The sequence below is a fragment of the Vombatus ursinus genome, unplaced genomic scaffold (genome assembly GCF_900497805.2).
Source record: "Vombatus ursinus unplaced genomic scaffold, bare-nosed wombat genome assembly UNPS02011353.1, whole genome shotgun sequence".
NCBI lineage: Eukaryota > Metazoa > Chordata > Mammalia > Diprotodontia > Vombatidae > Vombatus > Vombatus ursinus.
Window position 1 is genome coordinate 1,998,145 of NW_020951131.1, and position 21,661 is coordinate 2,019,805.

General features: G+C 45.8%; 2 protein-coding genes across 2 annotated transcripts in view; one reads left to right on the forward strand and one right to left on the reverse strand.

Annotated features, from left to right (window-relative positions):
* Positions 1 to 4,820, forward strand: part of ADAM12 (ADAM metallopeptidase domain 12) — a 374,850-nt gene extending 370,030 nt beyond the window's left edge. The window contains exon 24 of the transcript XR_003568576.1: positions 4,756 to 4,820. The gene's annotated coding sequence lies outside the window, so the exon portion shown is untranslated. The remainder of the gene's footprint in view (positions 1 to 4,755) is intronic.
* The window catches only part of FANK1 (fibronectin type III and ankyrin repeat domains 1), an 80,243-nt gene that overhangs the window by 1,220 nt on the left and 57,362 nt on the right, over positions 1 to 21,661 (reverse strand). The window contains exons 3-10 of the mRNA XM_027855906.1: positions 18,633 to 18,757; positions 7,958 to 8,039; positions 6,925 to 6,999; positions 6,538 to 6,603; positions 3,668 to 3,833; positions 754 to 897; positions 227 to 304; positions 91 to 135 (exon numbers count right to left, since the gene is read on the reverse strand). Of these exons, the coding sequence (XP_027711707.1) occupies positions 91 to 135; positions 227 to 304; positions 754 to 897; positions 3,668 to 3,833; positions 6,538 to 6,603; positions 6,925 to 6,999; positions 7,958 to 8,039; positions 18,633 to 18,757 (781 nt within the window). The remainder of the gene's footprint in view (positions 1 to 90; positions 136 to 226; positions 305 to 753; positions 898 to 3,667; positions 3,834 to 6,537; positions 6,604 to 6,924; positions 7,000 to 7,957; positions 8,040 to 18,632; positions 18,758 to 21,661) is intronic.

Here is a 21,661-nt window from a genome sequence, read left to right on the forward strand (position 1 = left end):
TAAAGGAACAGGGTGAGGAGTGAGAACCAGGGACTCCAAATGGCACGAACCCCAGGGAGCCACCCCAACAGGTAAAACACCATCCCTGACCTGTCTGTCAAACACACGGGCCATCTCCAGGACACCTTTGCCAAACTGAAAGAGAAAGCAAAGAGACTTTGTTTTCCTCTCTCAGTAAAATCTGTGAGGAAAAAAAAAAAAGCAAAGTGTGGTGCTGTCTATGTACCTCATTTGTAACACTTGGATCGGCTCCTTTTTCTAGAAGTAATTGAACCAATTCTTCATGATTATTTAATACAGCCACCTGAAAAAGAATCCCGGGGAGGGGAGAAGATGCTAAGCAGCTGGGGCTTCCCAGCCAACACTGGAAGAAGGACCCTGGACAGCTCTTGAGTCAAGTGCCCGGCCAATGCCCGCATGCACACCCTGCCCCACCCCACCCCCCCACCTTCACAAGTGTTCTCTTTCCCAACTGGGAAAGATGCACATTATATTAAAATGAAATGAGAAACTCTGGGCCTGACCAGAAAACCTGCATTTCACAAACCAACAAATTTGTTTTGCATCTTATAATGATTTGGGGAATGAGTTTTAGCAAAATCTTGTGTTTTTCCTAACAGCCCTTCTGAGAAAGAAGGGCTACCATGGCCCCAGCCTGATGCCTAGCTGAGCTGGCAAGAATGGTCAAATTCTGGAGCGATCTTTGGCCTTAAGTGCAAAGACACCGTGAGGCCCTGGGCGATAAACAGGTACCATTAAGGGTGTCTTCCCGTCCTTATCTTTCACATTCACGTCTGCTCCAGCTTCAATTAAAAGGGAAGCCACCTCTTTGTTTCCTGATACTGCAGACACTCTCATCAGCGGTGTCCAGCCCGAGCCAGTGTCTAAAACATCTATCTGAAACACAGAGAGAAATGGTGCTTAGCCTTTTTTTTAAAAGTCATCATCATTTAAATAAAAGCATAAGTGATATTGACTCCACCAGCTGCCTACTAATTCAGATAAAAGACTTTCCGGACTCATTAAGACGATGGAGATTTGAAATCATGCCCAGAAAATCATGAGAATATCCTAATCCGATTTATTCAAATTCACGCAGAGCAAGGCCCCAGACCCGATCAAGACAACTTGAGGATCAGCAGGCCCCCAGGGAAGCTCCTTGCTGAGCTCTGCCTCTGAATGCCCTTTCAATGACAGGGGAGGCCACAGAAAAGCCAACTACCCCCAGAGTCACTTCCTCAACGAGCTCCTCAGTGCAAAGATCCTTGGAGCTCTCAGACTAGTAGGACCGGCCAGGGCCCCCAACACCAGTCTGTCGAACCCTCTGACCTGGCTCCTTCTCCAAACAACACGCTATGCATTGCAGGCCCATCCAGTGATGAAATGAACATTTCCCTTACGATCTCTGCTCCACGCATTAAAATTTTCCATCAACTTAGCAAAGGGATAACATTTTTTATAAACAAGAAACCTAAATACTGCTTCTTCCCTTAAATATAAGACTTTCCAGGAGAGTAGAATAAAGGAATACAGGTGATAAGTTCTTTGAAATTAATGAGGCTGGTTCTTGCACAACATACACCTGATGCATCCCCTGGGCTACAGGTCGGCTGGAGATAAAGACAGACAGACCAACAGACAGAGGAGGGAGACCTCTAGAGACACAGAGAGAGAGAGACGGAGAGATAGAGCGGAGAGAAAAAGAGAGAGATTGAGAGACAGAGGCAGAGAAAAAAGAGAGACAGAGAAAGAGAGACAGAGAGACAGAGAGAGATAAAGAGATGGAGACAGAGAGGGAAGGAGAGAGACAGAGACAGAAATGAAAAAGAGTCTTCCAACCACAGCCACTGGGAACTCCCAGCCACTATGTCTTACAGGGGCTGTGATCTGCGTAAGCAGAGGATCTATCCCCACTGACTATGTCCTGATTAGAGACCCTTGAAGCATTGACATAAGCAGTCTGCAAGAACCACTGAGTGAGCGTCTTTATCTTTCAATCACAGCAACACAATGTCGTACATATTCCAGTTAAATGCAAAGTTGTATCTAAGGACACATTTTTTCAACGTTTAACCACAACATAGTCTCAGAATGCATCCTCATCTCAAATCACTGTAACCTTGGAAATGAGGCACAGGGTTCACAGACTCCATATTTAAAGCATCAAGTCCCTTCAAAGAGCAATACATTCATTCAATGAGCTTATATAGGAGGATTAAGCTCCTATTGTGTGCAGAGGAGTGCGCCCCTGCACACATGGGGCTTACAAGCTAAATGACTGCAAAATCGCTAATACTCGCTAACATTCACCAAGGAGCCAGTGGCCCACGTCAAGTCTGAGGATCACACTGGGCTCGTTTTTCCCATTACTGACCCTAAAGAGGCCAGCTCCTTTTGTCGGTTACTTCTGTTGGTCCATCTATCATTCTGCTCTTACTCAAAAACTTACTGTCATGCTGGTGGGAAAGAAAGTATTTACCTACAAATAAAATATGTGGACCAAAGATCATTTGGTCTTTTTTATTATACCTTAATTAGGATTCAATCACTTAACAGATAATGATAATTGTCATCATTCCAGAGGCCAAATATTGCTAACAAATGCTCTGTATCCTCATCATCAACCACTGAGTTAAACCACCCAGATTTCTCCCAGGTCCCACAACTTGGTCTAGTAACACGGGAAACCGAGATGAATCATGTGAGAATTTGGTGGCAAAAGGGAAGGGCCCCGATTTATTTCTTCAAGGAAACCTCTCTCCTCACCCAAGCAAAAACCCAGACAAGCCCCAAACGGGAAACTGAGAAGCCAATGTGACCTCTCGGTGTAGGATCCGTGTGCCCTCCATCACACCTCAGAGCCAAATGCAAATAATCTACCAGGCTTTTTGGGAGACATGACTTTTCTTAATCTGAGTTTATTTTCTAGGCCATCCATTTAATTTCTCAGCACCTGACAGTGTCTGACAGTCTCAATCAGGGGAGAATCATGTCCATCAATCCTTAACTCCATGACTTCAAATTTTTAATTTAACTTTCTTATGGTCCTGAAATAAAGTCTTCAAAGTTATCAGAGGTAACTAAGATTGATCAAATTCTCTCCGCCCATCTCCTAATAACTGGGGGAAGCTGGGTAAGCACTTCCACTTGAATTGACTCCCTTCTGTAACATGGCCTCAAAAGTGGATTGGTATGCAGGGGTTCTGGTAGGAGACTCTCAGAAGGACCCACAATACTGGGCTATTGACAAAGCCTGGTCTTGTGCTCAAAGATGCATCAATACAGTTGGGAGAATCTCCAAGGCAAATCTAAAGCAAAACTTTTTTGTAATTTGTAATTTGTAAAAGCAATTCAACTGGCTACAAAAATAGCCCTCTCTTGTCCATTCCCCAGGGATCCCTTTTCCCAAAATGGATGACCTTCTGTGTGTTCTCTAGAAACTCCGTGACCATCCCAAGCATCTGATGGCCTTCTCTTCTGGGCCCCACCAGCTCTTCTAAAAAGCAGAGGGACTGGTGGGTCCAAATGGCCTGAGGTGGCTCATTACATAAGGCCCTACATCACCTTTGAGGAGACAGCATTGTGTCCCTACCAACCTTAGGGGTACTTTGCGAGTTTAGACAATGCTCCTTTTGCTAGTAGGTGGAACACTAATGAAAACCCATACCTTGCAACCATCCTTAATCATCCATTCAATGATGTTAGAGTGGCCTCCATCAGCAGCCCAGTGCAAGGCTGTGCAGCCTCCCAGGTCTCGGGCCTCCCAAGAGGCTCCATGTGCTCTGAGGCATTTGACCACATCCAGGTGTCCAGCATAACAGGCAAGCATCAGACTGCAACAAGAAGGGCAAGCATTGAGGTGATGACCTGGCCACGGGGAGTCACACTGACCACAGACCCACCCCTAATCTGACTTAGCCCGACCCCAAGGACACCAGTCTGGAGGAGGGGCCCCTGGGCATTCCTGGAGGATGCAGATACCCAAGCTGCATTGGGAAGTGAGACAGAGAGGGCCAAGATGGCAGCCCCAATGGAATGGGGGCCCAAGAAAACAGGATCAAATTCTCCAGATTAGTCTCAGGAGTCTGTAGGCCCTCTATAGGCTGCCAGAAAGTAATTTCTCCTTCATCCTACATGATTCACTCTCGCCCCAGCAGAAAACCTGAGCTCCAAACACAGGAAGAAGTTGAGCACAAGCACGAGGGCTTTTTGAAGGCTGTAAGGACAGACAGGAACTTGGCTTAAAACATTCAAGGAGCAATTACGAAGTCCCCATCTTTTGCTTGCTTAGAGGAAATGTGGCACAGTGGATAGAGCTGGTATCAAAGCCAGAAAGACTGGGTTCAAGACACATACTAGACTTACTGGGCGAGTCACTTATCCCTTAGTACTTTAGGCCAGGGATGTGGCTTGGGAGCCAAATATACAGCCAGGTAGCTAAGAATGATTTTTATGTTTTTAAATACCAAAAAAAAAAATCCTGAAAAATATAAGAACCATTCCACACCAGGTTGCAGAAAGGACACCACTTTGCACGGGCAGAGGGAGTTTCCTCACCAATGAAATCACAGGCCCAATGGTGGCTTGCTTATTTTCTCTAATCCAAAAGACATATTCCTTCAAGTCAGTGAGTTCCAAATAAGCAAACTCAAATTTTAGTGGGGAAAAAAGGCATCCCCTACACAGGATGTGAGCAGAGAGAAGGTGGGATTGAATTTTAGCTCTGACAGTCCTATGTATTTCTACTCTTCGCAGCATCCCCCTCAAGGACTGCTTTTACACCGCAGGCTCTCTGCTAAGCTCTCAATACTTCACAACCCTTTCCAAAGGTTCTCCACGAAGGGGAGGATGCTAGCAAGGGATGTGGATTCTGACAAGGCTCTGGCTTCCGGAGCAGACTCAAGAACCAAGCGGACACCCACGCAGGCAAGCAGAAACCATCCATCCTGGACACTGTTTCTTCTTCCTCTCCAGCTTCCAAAACTCAAACAGAGAAGCCCAACGAGGAAGGAAAAAAGACGAGACAGACAGCAGAGAAAGGGTTTGGGGTCATTAAGACGTCCAAGACCCCGAGAGATTTCGTTATTCAGGTTAAATTCTTGCCATTCTCCTTCAATGCCTCAAAGCCCAGAGAGATTAAATTCTATCCTTGGATCCTAGAACCACAGCTCTGAGCTGCAAGGGATGGAAGAGCCCACCAAGGCTACCCCCTTATCCTACAGATGAGAAAACTGAGGCACAGCCACAGTCGGATACATTGGTGCTCTTTGCCGCCCATCCTCAGCAACAAAAATGAAGGAGGAAAGCTGGTCCACACGGAACACTGTCCGGAAAAAAGGTCAAGTCCTCAGGAGAGCAGAGGGACTGATTTTAAATGGGCAAACGTCGGGTCTTGTAAACAAAGCTGCAGACGAAAAGGCCGGAGCGAGACCTTCCCACAGAAGCCGTCCCCCCACCGGAGTTCCTGCTGCTGATGGGAGACACTGGCATGAGGAGGAGTTCTAGCTCCTAATGTCATCTGATTTTCAGTCACAGCACCCAGACGGTGGATGCCTGTTCCTCTCCCTTCCAATAAGAAAAAGACGATTGCTCAGGCACAGCTGCCTCTGAAGGGCCAAAGGTCTGCAGAGAAGAAATCCCACTGTTCCTTCCCCAGGAATATTGGAAACAGGAATGAGAGGGCCTCTTTTCCTCCATGTTCTCTTTCTTCCATGGTCTCTCCTAATCTGAAACCAGGGCATCCCCATGGGGCTTTTCTGGTGTACAAAGCACACGCTCCACGACAGGCCTTGGAAGTCAGTGGCCTTCGCCAGCAAGGTTTCTGAGAGAGGGGGAGCCAGTAGCCGCTTAAGGAGAGGATGCATTCATGCCATAAACACTGACTGAGATCCCACTGAATGCCAGGAGGCTGGGGGAGAGGGGAGAGACACTGACAGAAAAACAAGGCCCAGTCCGTTCCCTAGACGAGTTTACAAGCTGGTGCTGTGGGTAAGACTGCGATGAAAGTCCTGAGGATGCTGGGCAGTCTCCAAACAAAGCAGCCTGATCCTTCAAGGGGAGGAGAGATCGGCGCAGGCCATGGGGCGCAGGTGGGGAAGGATCAGGGAAGACACTGCGAGGTGCAGGAGAGTGGGGAGATAAGGTGAGACATGCAGGCAGGGCCAGAGCCCAGAGCGCTCAGCACGAGGGCGGCCGAGGAGTTCGGCCGAACGTGGCGGGATGGGGACGGACTCCAACAGAGGCTAAATGGCTTGACGGGAGCAATGTTCTGGAGCTTTTGGTTAGATGGTGGCAGAGACCTATCTGAAAAGGGTCAGAGCCCAGGGGCGGGGCAGACTGGAGGCTTCTTCCAGGCAAAAGGCCACAAAAGCCTTTAGCTCAGGTGCCGGGGCTTAGCAGGGGAGGGATCACTCGGGCCGTGCCCCTCCCCAGTGTGGGTCCCTCGGCCCCCCCCCACCATGGGTCGCTCGGGCCGCCCGCCGTGGCTGCCATCCAGGGAGCCCCGTCCACGCCCAGGAGAAGCCTCTTGTCACCCACCTGTCCTTCCCACTTCCGTTCTTCAGGTTCACATCCGTCCCGTTACCGATCAGGATCTTCACTAGTCTGAGGAAGCAGAACACTTTGGTCAGCTTTGGTCTTCTCTGTGCCCACTTTTTAAAGAAACATGAAAGAAGTGCGGGGATGCGCTACCTCCGAGCTCACAGGGAGGAAAAGCCCTTCTTTGTAGAGAAGAATGATTTTTAAATTTCCAGCTGCCTCAAAGACTGGGCGTAGGGAAGCAAGGAAAGGCCTGAGGGCTCCCTGTTCAGTGGCGGCCCTCTCTACCACTTCGTGCTGCCATGCCCCGCCCAACCCACCAGGGCAGAAGCAGCTCACCACCCCCACACACACACACCCGGAGGAAGACCGTGAGAGCAAACTTACTGTATGTAGCCTTTCTGGGCAGCCACCATCAGGGCAGTAAAGCCAAGCTTATTTGGAACATCAACCTTAACATGGCTTCCAAAGAGAAAGGCAAGAAACGCATGAATAACCACATCACAGGCTCCTCAGCACACAAGCCCACTATCCCCGGCCTGGCTAGCAAGTGACTTAGGACCTCAATCCCTTCTCTGCAGTTGGATTCTTGTCATCTCAGCCTGCCTGGCCCAGGATTTATAAAGAAGCAAATTGTTTCTGACCTGAGATAGAAGCCCTTAATGGAGGAACTCTGTTTCCTGATGTCAGGTTTATGAGGAAGGTAAGTCAATATAATTTCACACTTAAACCCAGTCTCACCTTGGCTTCAAATTTTTTGGGGACTCGGGCTAACCACCAGGAAAGGGTCTACCCTTCTTAATTCAGCAGAATATAGAGTCACACAGGGCCTTTGGGGAGGACTCTTCCTGCCCCCAAAGACCAGGAGCTCTTCCCAGGCAGGGTCTCTCCTCCCCAGCCCACTACCCTTGAAGACCAGACCATTCGATGGCATGAACTGATGAGAAGATTAAGAGTGCTGCTCCCCAGCTGTTGAGATTTAGGGAAATGCTTTTCTGCTGTGGCTGAGAGAGGCCTACCCTCACATGTGACTCATCGTCTAAGTCTCTCAGCTCTATGGATTCCAAAAGACTTTAGATCCTGTAATCCATTTAGAAGTCTCGCTGGAGCTTTGTAGGAGTCCATCCACAGAAATCACTCTCACCTCTCTGGGTGACTCTTTGGGGCCATCACGCCTTCTTTTGGAAGTGGGTTTATTTCAGAGGAATTTCCCATTTGCATAGCGATTTATTGTTATGCTTTGGCCTAATCTGAACCTCCCCCTTTCACCCAAACTCAGTTTAGAAGCCTCTCGACAAAGGTTTTAGGGCCTCTAGAGAATCACAAAAGCTGACCTCAGGCAGTTTCTTTATTTCCTGGCTTCGGGAAGAACATTTAAATGAGACTTGGGGGGAAAAAGACTCTAAGATGGTTCTCTCACCCTCCTTGAAGTATCTGGACAAGTAGGTCTTCATCATTCACATTTACAGCTCGATGGAAATGCTCACTACTTATGGGCTCCCCTGAAGGAATCAGACAGCAGACAGTCAACCCCAAGGACAGGACAGCGCACTCAGTCACAGTCCTTCAGTGGCTCTGAGCCAGCGAGGTCACTGACCCCCTAATGCCTGCATTGGGGATCCAGTGAGCATCACTGCATTAAACCAGAGCTGTTTTCAACGGGAAAAGGGCCAGCAATCAGAGGCCTCATTTTGGCAACATCCTTCAGGAGAAAGAGATTTGGTTTGAACTAAATGATTTGGGAAATACTATGTGGTGGGTGGAATGAAGAGGTTGGAAAATCATCCTTTCCTATTTCACAATATGGAACTCACAGCTTAAAACTTGAAAAGTGTCTCTTATGAGCAACAAAGTATTTGGTGATAGTCACAATATGTGTGACTTTATTTGCCAAGGAGCCAGGAGCAGACTTTAAAAACAACCAAGGACCATAGGGCGTCCCTCTGAAGTGGGAAGTGATCATTCTTTGAGGGATTCGGACTTTCTTCTTCCCCGTGCCCTTTCTGAAATGTGCAGGAAAATAGCCAGCCTTTGGGAGAACAAACCCAGTTATTCTGAAAGGTAGAACAGAACAAGGAAAATTGAAGGAAATATGCCAAATGAAGAGAAGGAGGTGTCCAAGCCCAAGAGATGCTAAGAGGGCAGAAACTGCACAGGGAAGAGAGTCACATAACACTAAGTAATATACATTCAGTAAAAAGAGGGAGAAGGGGCTGGAGAGGTGGCTGGCTCCTGGCTATCTCTGGGGCATATTTCTCCTCTCCCTTGACTCGGCACTCCATCTCATTTGTCTTCTCCTCCCTTTCCTGTGGAAATGACCAGATGCTTCGGTTAGTTAGAACATGGATCAGGCCACTGCTTCAGACTGCAGACCAGTCCCAAGCTGCCATCATACTCCCACAATGCACCTCTGGCCACCTACCTGTAAGTGTGGGTGACCCGGCACTAGAGGGTCCCTCAAAGCATGTGTTCTGCTGGTCAGAGTGTGAGTCACTAGTGCTGTCCTAGACACCAGACGACAGCCCGTTAAACAATAGGAAATGCGGCTGAGGAAAACCGGGAACATGCTTATCAGCATGGCCTGACACAATCATGGATCCCAGTGTTTTCATAGCAACACAGCAGGTCTCTTCCAAAGCCAAGAGACTGGTACCAAAGCAAAACCTTCACTGACTCTAGTGACCCCCAGCCTCACTCCAATGGCATCACACACACACATGTACATTCACACATGTGCATACACATGCATGTATTCACACACACTCGTGCATTCACATGCACTCACATACATGCATGCACACACATGCACACAAGCACACACACCTGAAGCCCACACGCTGATCCTACCTGCATGGACACAGGCGGCCTTCGGCTTTTAGCAAGTTCTCCAGGAGGCCGCTGTGGAGCTCAGCCATGCCCTGCCTCCAGACACGGAGCAAACACCAGTGGGCTGGAAGTCTGGAGCTGATAATTAGCTACATAACCTTGGACACACCAAGCAACATCCATGAGCCTCATTTTCCACATCTGTAAAGTGCAACTAAAACATCTGTGCTTCTAAACTCCCAAAGGGAGAAGCCTCAGAGTCACTCCATCATGGCGGGGCTGCTTTCCTCCCCCTAGCTGACCGCCTGCATTCACTAAATTATCTGCTTCACTAGAAGGCAAACAGCCCCCACTTTGTTTTGGGCCTGTCTCCAGCTGTGGTTTGCTCTCAGTGGCTTCTCAAAGCAGCTTTATTGGTACAAAGACAGACGTGCAGATCAGAAAGTGCATGAGAAGCTGGCCCAAGCAAGCATCATCCCAGAATGCAATTTCTTTTTCTGGCAAAAGGTGAAATCGTTTCAAAAGAACTCCAGTTCACCTGCACCATCCTCCACGACACACAAGACTTGCATTTTATCACCCACATCCTTTGCTTTGACTCTTTTGTTCTAAAAATAACACAACAAAAGTCAAACAGCCAAATCCCATGGCTGCCCACAACTGCTCAACCACCCCACAGCAACAGGAATCTTAAAACGATCTCTCTTCCAATCTCACCACCCTTGAGGTGCCCACCGAAAACACTCCCACTGACCTTTCCAGTCATGTGAGAGGAGAAGCCAGGGCAATGAGGGTAGCTACAAAGAAATCATCAGCCCCCCACCACCCAAGATGCCCCAGGGCCCTGTGTGTATAGAATCAAATCTGATACCTTGCATAGCACTGTGTTCCAATTAAAACTGTCAAATGTGAAATCCAAAGAAATGCCAGTCAACTGCTGAAATACACTTCCAACTCATGTTAAGCAACATTTCAAATAGATTTCAAATTGACATTTGAAATATATTAGAAATTCTCACTGACTTTTTTTTTAGTTATTAGAGTGCTGTAGAGTGGAAGATAATAGATATTGGTGTTCCGTCGGTATTTAAACTAGGCCTAAGCTTTAAGGCTGGCCAAAGCTAGTAGCTGCCTATTAGCCATATTCAAAGGAATTTATCCTCTGAAATTATTTAAAAAATTTTCCATCTGTATATTTAAATGTTTAGCATCCTGAGAGACCAACTAGCAATTATAAACAAATGCAATTTTCAAGTTTTAGAATTATTTTAAAGCACGATGTGCAGATGGACACTGGAAAATCCCATCTTAGATGGGATGATCTCCAGCTCATGATTTCTGTTGTCCTTCCTTGCTCACATGCCCCACTCTTGGACCACACTTCCTGCCTGTCACCAGCCCAAGTCACCATCATCCATCTCACCTAGAGACCGGGATTTTCTCGGGTGTGTACTTCCTAGTTCATCCCGAACCAGAAAGCAGTACTGCATACAGATAGTGGGACATTAAGCAAGCTGACTTCACATGACTAAACCACAACAAAGACCAAAGCTTTTTACCGATAGGCTTTGAATTAATATTTTGCTTACCGCTCTCTTCCTGCAGCAGGAAATGAGAGGTCTTCCAAGGTCTCTAAGACAACAAAGTGGGTGCCCTCAGGGAGCAGGAGTCTGTCAATTCCTCCATGGCATCCAAGTCTCAGTCAATACCTACAACATGCATCCCTCAGGGATCTGAAAGCCCCTTCCCAGCCTTCATGCATGAATCCCCACCCTGCTGGTGGCAGGGCAGAAATTCTGGCCTAGGAGACACAGAATGGTGCCAGGGTTGGCCTGGGATTGGCAAACCAAGAAAAAGAAGCCAGGACTCCAGACTTTCCAACCATGGTTCCATAGTCGCTGCCTCCCATATCTACTGCTAGGAAGATGTGGCCAAAAACAGAGGGCAGAGGAGAATTGCCAAGGTGGACAGGATGTCCCAATTCTGTTCACCAACTCATGATTTAGGGGGATGAGAATGGAAGGAAACTTCCCCACAGATGGTCCAAAGAGCTGCCACCAGGGCCAAGCTAGCCCTCCATTTTTATTCTGGTTGGTCCGTGGTTTCCAGGACCATACAGTGAGCTGTCCCTTGCCATGAGGAGTACCCACAGGCACTGGAGTGCATCTGACCTGGGTTGGACCCAAAGACAGAGGACAGCCACCAAAGTGCAGGGAATGATCAGAGTGGGCCTTTGAAATCAATCCTTCCTGGGCTGGACAAGAGCCACTCAGTGGCAGGTGTGCAGGCAGAGCCTCAAAATCAGTGATGACACCTTTATTTGGGTGCTCTAAAGTTCCCTTAAAAGCAGTGACTAAGTGACTAGCACACTGGAAAAGATATTTGCCATGAGCCAACGGCAGCTTTTTTTCTTTCTTTCTAAGGGGGAGGGATTGATTAAAATTGCATGCTTCATTTAAGCAAGAGTCTCCTGTCCTTTACCCACAAAAAGAGGCAGGACCCCCTTTACTCAAACAAAGAATATGCTCTCTGATCCACTGAAACACCTTCCAAATGAAGACAAATTATTGTCCCACAGAGGCATTTTCCATTCTGGCGTGTACCCAGCGTGTACTTTTAAAACCTTCAATATACCAGAAAGAAGCTCCCTTGCTGGGGGCGCTGCTGGTTTCAGGGTGATGAGCACAGTAACAATCAATGATAACGGCCCTACACAAAGAGAAGAGCCTGACCCTGAGAGGGATGCTCCCCACAGCCCGGCTATTCGCCATCCAACTGTCCATCTGGTCCAGGCTGGGCAGTATCCAGGGACAAGAAGCGTCACTTCAGGAAACACAGTCAACTCTCCTCCTCACTCTGTCCTGGTCCCCAGCCCCGCCTAGTCATCCACAGCAGAATCAGATTGGCCTGGGATACTCACTGGGGATGATTTGGCAGGGTTCCTAAGGAAGCAGGAGATCACGGCCAAAGGTCAGAGCCGTAAAAGCAAATCTGCCTGAAGAGAGAGAGAAGGACAAGAGTGTCTGACTGTCCTGAAGAACCACCATGGCACAGTCGGCCATTCATCTACTTCATGCCGTCTCTGCCCGTCCCCACCAGAGTACTACCCACAGAGCCATGCTCCCTGTGTCTGGACAACTCCAGGCCAGCCTTATGGGCTGGTGTCCATTTCGGTCACATCTTATAGACCCAGTATGCTGATTTCTGAGCCAAGGGCTAGGGACCTCAAAAACAAACTTCTGTAGCTTAAAGAAGGGGTTTCTCTAGGACTTCTGCAAGGACATTTACTTTCTAAAAGAAAGAATATGTTTGCCATCTATTCTGACTCCTACCCTGCTCCAGACACTCAACTCCTACAAACAATTCACAAATGTACAGGCCTGTCTTCCCTCCAATGTATTACTAATGTACCATTAGGAATTTTTAAAAGGTTTAAACACATCGAGACAAAGAAATATATATCCAACTTCTCAAAATAGCTATTTTTCCTTAGATGAAGAAGAAATCCTCAACTGATGCCCTCTGTTGGACATTATCTTTCCCTCCTTTGTCCTTGAATCCTATTTTTTGCACTTACAATGCAAATTTGTTTTGTATTGTAGCCATGCATGCATATCTTCTATTGGATAATGTCTTAGCTTCATAGGTTCCGCCAGAAACCAGCACAGTTCTCTACATGAGTCCTGGCTTGATAAATTTTGGTGAATTTTACTGAGATGGGGAGTCTCTTTGAAAACCCAGTCCTCTACGCTGTGAGGGGAGCAACAGCTAGAAACACCGATGGGGGCTCATCCAGTCCTACAGCAAAGACTTCCCCGTGTGATAGTCAGACTCTCTGACACCTTCCTTTTCCATTTAAGACATTCTGGACTGTGGCACATGGAACCTTAATTATCTTTCACCTGAATTTGAAGCATGATAATTGAATTTAGAAAGGGCACAGTTTAAAACACCAGAAAAGCAATATACATATGTCCATATGTGTATATAGACACATATGTATATGAGTATACATGTATGCACATATGTAGTCATATACACATATATGGACATAAAATGTGTGTTTATGTGTGTACCTGTATGTGTGGACATGTACACACATCTAAATATACACATGTATGACAATAGGGAAATCATTGGAGTCGAGATTATGGAGTAAGGCAGGAAGCACAAGAAGATGTACACAAATTCACTGAGTAAAACAACTCCTTAAAAAGTAGAACTGGCCAAATAGAAAAAGGAGGTATAAAAGCTCACTGAAGAAAAGAATTCCTTAAAAATTAGAATTGGGCAAGTGGAAACAAATGACTCCATGAGACATCGAGAATCAGTCAAACAAAATCAAAAGAATGAAAAAATAGAAGAAAATATGAAACATCTCATTGGAAAAACAACTGACCTGGAGATTAGATCCAGGGGAGATACTTTAAGAATTTTTGGATTATCTGAAAGTCATGATCAAAAAAAGAGCCTGGACATTATCTTTCAAGAAATTATCAAGGAAAACTGCCCTGGTGTCCTAGAACCAGAGGGTAAACTAGAAACTGAAAGAATCCACCAATCATCAGCTGAAAGAGATCCCAAAATAAAAACTCCCAGGAATATTATAGCCAAATTCCAGAGCTCCCAGGCCAAGGAGAGAATACTGCAAGTAGCCTGAAAGAAACAATTCAAATATCATGGAGTCACAGTCAGGATTACACAGGATTTAGATTCAGGGTAACCCATTAAAAGATCAGAGGGTTTGGTATGTGATATTCTAGAAGGCACAGGAGCTAGAATTACAGCCAAGAGAACTCAGGTTTGAGTTGATGGGATGATATCCAAAACAAAGAGGACTGCACTGGGAGAAGAGGGAAGGCAGTGAGAGAATGGGGTAAATTATGTCACATGAAAAGACGTGAGAGATCTGTTAGAGTGAATGAGAAAATAGGGGAGGGGGAGTGGTGGGCAATGTTTAAACCTTATTCTCATTGGAACTGACTCAGAGGGAATAACATACACACTCAGTTGGGTATAGAAATCAATAGGGAAGTAGGAGGGGAGAGGGAGAAGAGAATGTGGGGGCAGGGATCCTGATAGAAGGGAGGGCAGATTGGGGGAAGTGATGGTCAGAAGTAAGACACTTGTGAGGAAGGACAGAGTAAAAGAAATTGAACAAGCCATCGATGAATTCCCTAAGAAAAAATCTCCAAGGCCAGATGAGTTCACAAGAGAATTCTACCAAACATTTAAAGAACAATTAATCCCAATATGATATAAAGTATTTGGAAAAAATAGGCCAGGAAGGAGTCCTACCAAACTCCTTTTATGACACAAATATGGTGTTGATACCTATACTCGGAAGAGCGAAAATACAGAAAAAAAAACTATAGACCAATTTCCCTAATGAATATGGATTCAAACATTTTTAATAAAATACTCGCAAGGAGATCATAGCAATTTATCACAAGGATCATCCACTATGATGAGCAAAGCTAGTTCAGTATCAGGAAAACTATTAACATAATTGACCACATCGATAAAAAAAAACAGAAATCATATGATTATCTCAGTAGATGCAGAAAGGTTTTTGACAAAATGTAACACCCATCCCTATTTAAAACACTAGAGAGGATAGGAATAAATGGAACTTTCCTTAAAATGATAAGTAGTATCTACCTAAAACCATCAGGAGGTGTTATTTGTAATAGAGACAAGCTAGAAGCCTTCCCAACAAGATGAGAGGTGAAGTAAAGATGTCCATTATCACCACTCTTCTTCAATATTGTACTAGAAATGCTAATTATAGCAATGAGAAGAAAAAGAAATTGAAGGAATTAGAATAGGCAATGGGGAAATAAAACTATCTTTGCAGATGATATGATGATATACTTAGAGAATCCTAGAAAATCAACTAAAAAATTATTAACAACTTTAGCAAAGCTTCATGATATAAAATAAACCCACACAAATCATCAGCATTTCTATATATTACTAACAAAGTCCAGCAGCAAGAGACAGACAGAGAAATTCCATTTAAAATAACTGTAGACAATATAAAATACTTGGGAGTCTACCTGCCAAGACAAACCCAGGAACCACATGATCATGATAATAAAGCACTTTTTACATGAATAAAGTCAGTTCTAAACAATTGGAAAAATATCAATTGCTCATGGGTGAGTGGAGCTAATATAATAAAAATGACAATTCTACCTAAATTAATTTACTTATTCAGTACCACACCTATCAAACTACAAAAAATTATTTAATAGGCCTAGAAAAAATAATAACAAAATTCATCTGGAAGTACAAAAAATCAAGGATATCAAGAGAATCAATGAAAAAAAATGTGCAGAAAGGTGACGCCTAGTAATACCAGATCTCTGTTACAAAGTGGTAATCATCAAAACTGTCTGGTACTGGCTAAGAAACAGAGTGATGGATCAGTGGAATAGATTAAGTACACAATACACAGCAATAAATAACTACAGTAATTTAGTGTTTGATAAACCCAAAAACCCAAGCTTTTGGGTCAAGAACTCACTACTTGAAAAATGGGAAAACCAGAAAACAGTATGGCAGAAACTAGGCATAAGCCAACCTTTTACGCTGTATACCAAGATAAGGTCAAAATGAATACATGATTTAGACATAAAGGATGATACCATAAGCAAATTAGGGGAGCCTCGAATAGTTTACCTGTTAGATCTATGGAGAAGGGAAGACTTTATGACCAAACAAGAGACAGAAAGCATTATGAGGTATAAAATGGATAATTTTGATCATATTAAATTAAAAAGGTTTTGTACAAACAAAACCAAAGCAACAAAGATTAGAAGGAAAGCAGAAAGCTGGGAAAAATATTTTCACAGCAAGTATCTCTGATAAAGGCCTCATTTCTCAAATATATAGAGAACTGAGCAATTTATAAGAATACAAATCATTCCCCAGCAGATAAATGGTCAAAGGATATAAACTGGTAGTTTTCAGAAGAAGAAATCAAAGCTATCTATAGCTACATCAAAAATACTCCAAATCACTATTTATTAGAGAAATGCAAATTTAAACAACTCTGAGATACCACCTCATACCTATCAGATTGGCTAATATGACAGAAAAAAAAATGATAAATGTTGGAGGGAATGTGGGAAAATTGAAACACTGATACACAGTTGGTGGAGTTGTGAACTGATCCAACCATTCTGGAGAGCAATTTGGAACTATGTCCAAAGGGCATAAAACTGTGCACGCTATCTTTGACCCAGCAATACTGCTACTAGGTTTATATCCCAAAGAGATCAAAAAGAAAGGGGAAAAGGACCTATTTGCACAAAAATATTTATAGCAGCTCTTTTAGTGGTGGCAAAGAGCTAGATGATCAACTGTGAATGACTCAGTGATTCTCAGCAACACAAAGATCCAAGACAATTCCAGAGGACTTGTGTTAAAAAATGTTGTCCGTCTCCAAAGAAAGAACTATGGAGTCTGAAGGCAGATTGATGTTTTGCAGAAAGATATTTTTAACTTTCCGTATTTTGTTGTGGGTTTTATTTTGGGGGGGGACTTTCTTTTACAACATAACTGTGTAAATATGTTTTGTTTGACTACACAGTACAAACCTGTATCAAATTGCTTACCTTCTCAATGATGAGAGAGGGGAGAGAGGGAGAGAATTTGAAATTCAAATTTTTGGGGCAGCTAGGTGGTGCAGTGGATAGAGCACCGGCCCTGAAGTCAGGAGTACCTGAGTTCAAAACCGGCCTCAGACCAAACACTTAATATTTACTAGTTATGTGACCCTGGGCAAGTCACTTAACCCCAACTGCCTTAAAAAAAAAAAAAAAACTCAAATTTTTTAAATGAATGTTAAAAATGTTTTTTAAATGTAATTAGGGGAAAACTAAACTATTATTCTAAATACACACAAACACACACACACACACACACACACACACACACACACTGCAGATGCCACTATAGCAAGTGCCCAGAGGTCCACGCCATCAGAAAAGCCAGAACAGGGGGCAGCTAGATGGCGCGGTGGATAGAGCACCGGCCCTGAAGTCAGGAGGACCTGAGTTCAAATCTGGCCTCAGACCAAACACTTGATACTTACTAGCTGTGTGACCCTAGGCAAGTCACTTAACTTCAATTGGCTTAAAAAAAAAAAAAAGAAAGAAAGAAAAGAAAAGCCAGAACATCCCACTGCCTCTGTGCCATTAAAGAGGAGATTTGGGGTTTCGGTTTCGCTTCTGAAAGGTCACGTCTGTGTGTCAAGCTTGTCCTTGCCACACTCCTGGAAGCTTTGATTTTTGCTACAATCATTTTCAAAACATCACCCAACACCTGTGGAGTTGTGGGGAGGGAATGAAGGGGGATCAGGGGGAGAGAGCCCAGGCATCAGAGTGTGGGGTCCAGGCATCTAGCCTTGCCTCTGACATGTACTGGCTATATCTGACCAAGGACTAGTCACATCACCAGTCTGCAACTCAGCTTCCTCAACAGGACCCCTGCGGTCCCTCCCCTTCCCTCTTGGACGACTGTGGGGAAGGTCCCACGAGGTCATATCTATACTTTTGTGTATATTTGTCCAGACCTGGGATTCCACTGAAGTCGTCCATGGTGGCGACCCCCCTCCACCAACACAGATCAGCAGCTCTATCAATAAGTGTCCTGGAGAGTTTACACAGCATTTTATAAAACGTTTTATAAATGCCGGGTTATAGGAGACGCGCATGTCCTTCAGGACACAGCTGCTGCACAGTTCAGTATTTCCCATTCAGATCCATTTCTTGTGTGCTGCCATTAGCCTGAACCCCTCCTCCCAACCCTTCCCTCCAGGGCATTCACTTAATCCTGCTTTGATTCTGATGGAAGAACAAGCAGGCCTGTTGGCTGGCAGAAATTCCCAGCAACATGACAGAAAGCGAGGACCAAGCCCAGAAATTCATCGGGAAAGGAGCGGGCAGCGAGAAAGGCCGGACTTGTCCGGCCTTGTCTGGCAGAGGCAAGGCCTGCAGTATCAATGTCTGCTCCCATCCCCCAGACACTGTCCATGCCCTCCAAGATGCCGCATCCTCCTGCTAAGCAGGGAAGCCCATCGCCTCCCCCGGACCATAGACAGACACTCTCTAACTGGAGAAGAAGAATCTGCCCTTCCTCCTTCCATCTCAAGGCCTGGCGAGGAAGCAGGATGATGGCCCATTTTCCAAATACATGGGAGCCAGCTTCCCCCCCCCATTCATCTTACAGAGCTGGAGAGGGTAGAAAAAGTCCATACTCACTGGTTGTGGACACTGAGACAACTGGGCTATAGTGACATTCTCCAGAGGGGTTGGTGACCTTTAATCGAAATTTATACAATGTTCTAGGCTCCAGACCTTCTACAACATGCTTCGTTGAATACCCCCTAGAGAGAAGAAATAAAACACGTTGAATAACGTTTTTAATCTAATTACATTTGCTGAGAAGTTATTATTAAGAGCAGGACCTGATCATTTTCAATCTTGCACATTTGTATCATACCTCGGATTTTTTTTTTCCCACAAAGTACAAATATTAACCCACAGTGGCCCTCTGTGGACTATAGCTTCTTCATCTGTAAAATGACTACATTTTGGGCTATTTCATCTCTAAGTAAGGATCCCTCCCATTCTAGAGGTCTATGATTGGTTTTGTTTTCTAAGGATAAAATGGGGTTCACATTCGGACAACTGGAAAGAAGATCATATATTGAGTACCTACTGTATACAGGGTCCATCTCTAAGCATTCTTTATGAAAATAACCAACACATATCAAGGACCTCTTTGATTATATAGAGCTTTAAGGTATGCAAAGCACTTCACTGTGTTATCTCATTTGATTCTCATGACAAGCCTGGGAGGTAGGTGCCATCATTACCTCCATTTTACAGATGAGAAAACTGAGGCAGACAGATCTAGCACGGTCACACATCTAGCAAATGTCTGAGGCCAAACACGAACTCAGGTCTTCCTGACTTCATGGCCAGCTCTGTATAAAATGGGCAGGCTTCCACAAATCATGCCCTACAGCAGATTCCATCGTTATAGTCACACAGATGACGGTAGTTGTGGTTGAGAGGCATTATGTGCCTCCCAGATGGCCAGTGCTTCAACACAGCCAGTGCCCCCTCAAGGCCTCTCTTCCAGCAAGGCATCTCTAGCACCCATATTGGAATCCCATGAGATTCCATGGGAGACGTAATGCCAGAGATCACTTTGCTTGACAACCTGCTGACCATTAAAAGCATGAGAGATTATTAAGCCCACGCTCAGCAGAGGCTTGCCTTTGTCCTGGAGGATGGACATGGGAGGAGGACCCTTGAGAGATAGGGAGGCTTCCTCGGCATGCCCATTGACAGGTAAGACACTGCTGAAGGCCGCCAGGGCCAGGACCAGCAAAGCCTCCTCATTGCGATCCACAGTTGTCTCAGACCAGGCACACAGGACAAACCAAGTGGATAAAGCCTGCTGCTGCCCAGGCTATGTTATGTGGTGAGTGGGGAGCTGGCCACAGGTTCATCCTCAGTGCATGTCTGTCGAATAAACACCACTGATGGAAAACAGCCTGAAGGAAGGCAAAGAGACTGAGCAGGACAGGGTTTGAGGCCCAGGTGTGAGCTTTTAGGAATCTCAAGCTCCTCTCTGCAAAAAGGGTCCATCTTTTTACCATTAATATCCTTCAGATTATATTTACTGACCTCTTTATATAGAGTTAGAGGCAGCTGGTGGCTCAATGGTCAGAGCACTGGGCCTGGCATCATGAAAACCTGAGTTCAGATCCAGCCTCAGACATTCACTAGATGTGTGACCCTGGGCAAGTCACTTACCGCTGTCTGCCTAATCCACTGATCAGCCACTCCAGTATCTGTGCCAGGGAAACCCCACACGGGGTCATAAAGAATCAGACATGACTGAATGACAGCAATTATAGAGTTTCCTCTCCATAGAATGTATGCTACTTGAGGGCAGGAAGCGCTTCATCGCGTGTCAGTTCTGCAGTAAGAAAGACTCACCTTCTTGAGTTCAAATCTGGCCTCAGACACTTCCTAGCTGTGTGACCCTGGGTAAGTCACTTCACCCTGTTTGCCTCAGTTTCCTCATCTGTGAACTGGAGGAGGAAATGGTAAACCCCTCCAGTATCTCTGCCAAGAAAACTCAACAGGGGTCAGGAAGAGTGGGACACGACTGAAAAAGACTGAAGAACAAGAGTTTCCTCTCCATGGAGTGTAATTATGTTCCTGAGGCAGAGACTGCTTCGTTGCTGTCTCGATAGCCCCAGCACCGAGAACCCAGCCAGGCACGTAGTAGGCACTTAATAATATCTGCTGATAAGCATCTAACTGAAAATCACAACCAATCACCCGTTGGGCTGTGAAGCGCCAGAGTCCGCCGGGCATGACAGAGGCACCTGCCAAGGGCCTGCAGCCCACGGGGAAGAAAGGACGCATCCGCACGACAGAACTCGGGTGGGACGTGCGCCGAAGGGCAGCTTGGAGCCTACTGGAGCCGAACCTGATCTCGCGTCCTGAGAGAATCAGGAGGGTTGGGGGGAAACGAGGTGAGCCGAAGCGGGGTTCTCTCCCCAGCGTCCTGGGCTCCCCGATCCCCGGGGCCTGTCCCAACTCTGCACCGATGCTCATGGCCTTAGGGCTCTACGAAGCCGTGACCCTCCAGGCCTCCCAGCCTTCTCAGCCCCGACTCGCTCCTTTTCCATTCCTCGCCCTAACTCAATGCTCGCCTGCGCTATGTCCAGAAACCTCTTCTTTCCTGTCGTCAGTCTCAGTAAGGAACCGTCAGGCCTCATTCCTTTGCCCTCGGAACCATCCCTTTCCTGGACACGCCACTGCAAGCTCTTCCCTAAAAGACCCTCAAGAGAAACCGCACAATCCATGCTTCAAGGACTCCAAGGTGCAACCTCTTTGGACCTCAGTTTTCCCATCTGTAAAATAGGGGGAGTGGTGGACCTCAACCTGAGCCTATCCAAAAGAAAAAAAAGTAAACAAAATGAAGCAGTACCAATGGCTTAGGAACTTGGTGATCAGAATGGGTATTAAGGGAAAATTTTGAACCAAAGAATCAAGAGAATGAAGACTGGCTGATTCTAGACCCTCGACACAAACCAGAATACCAAATGGACAGAGTTCAAAAAGTGTCCCTCTCCAAACACTGACAGTGTCTGTGCCCGAGAGGCCCCTCCCTCCCCTGCCTCCCAGCACCTTCAGCAGCCGCCCTCACCTCCTTCCTCACCTCCACCTTCTGGCCGCTCTGGCCTCCATCAGTCCCAGCTGAA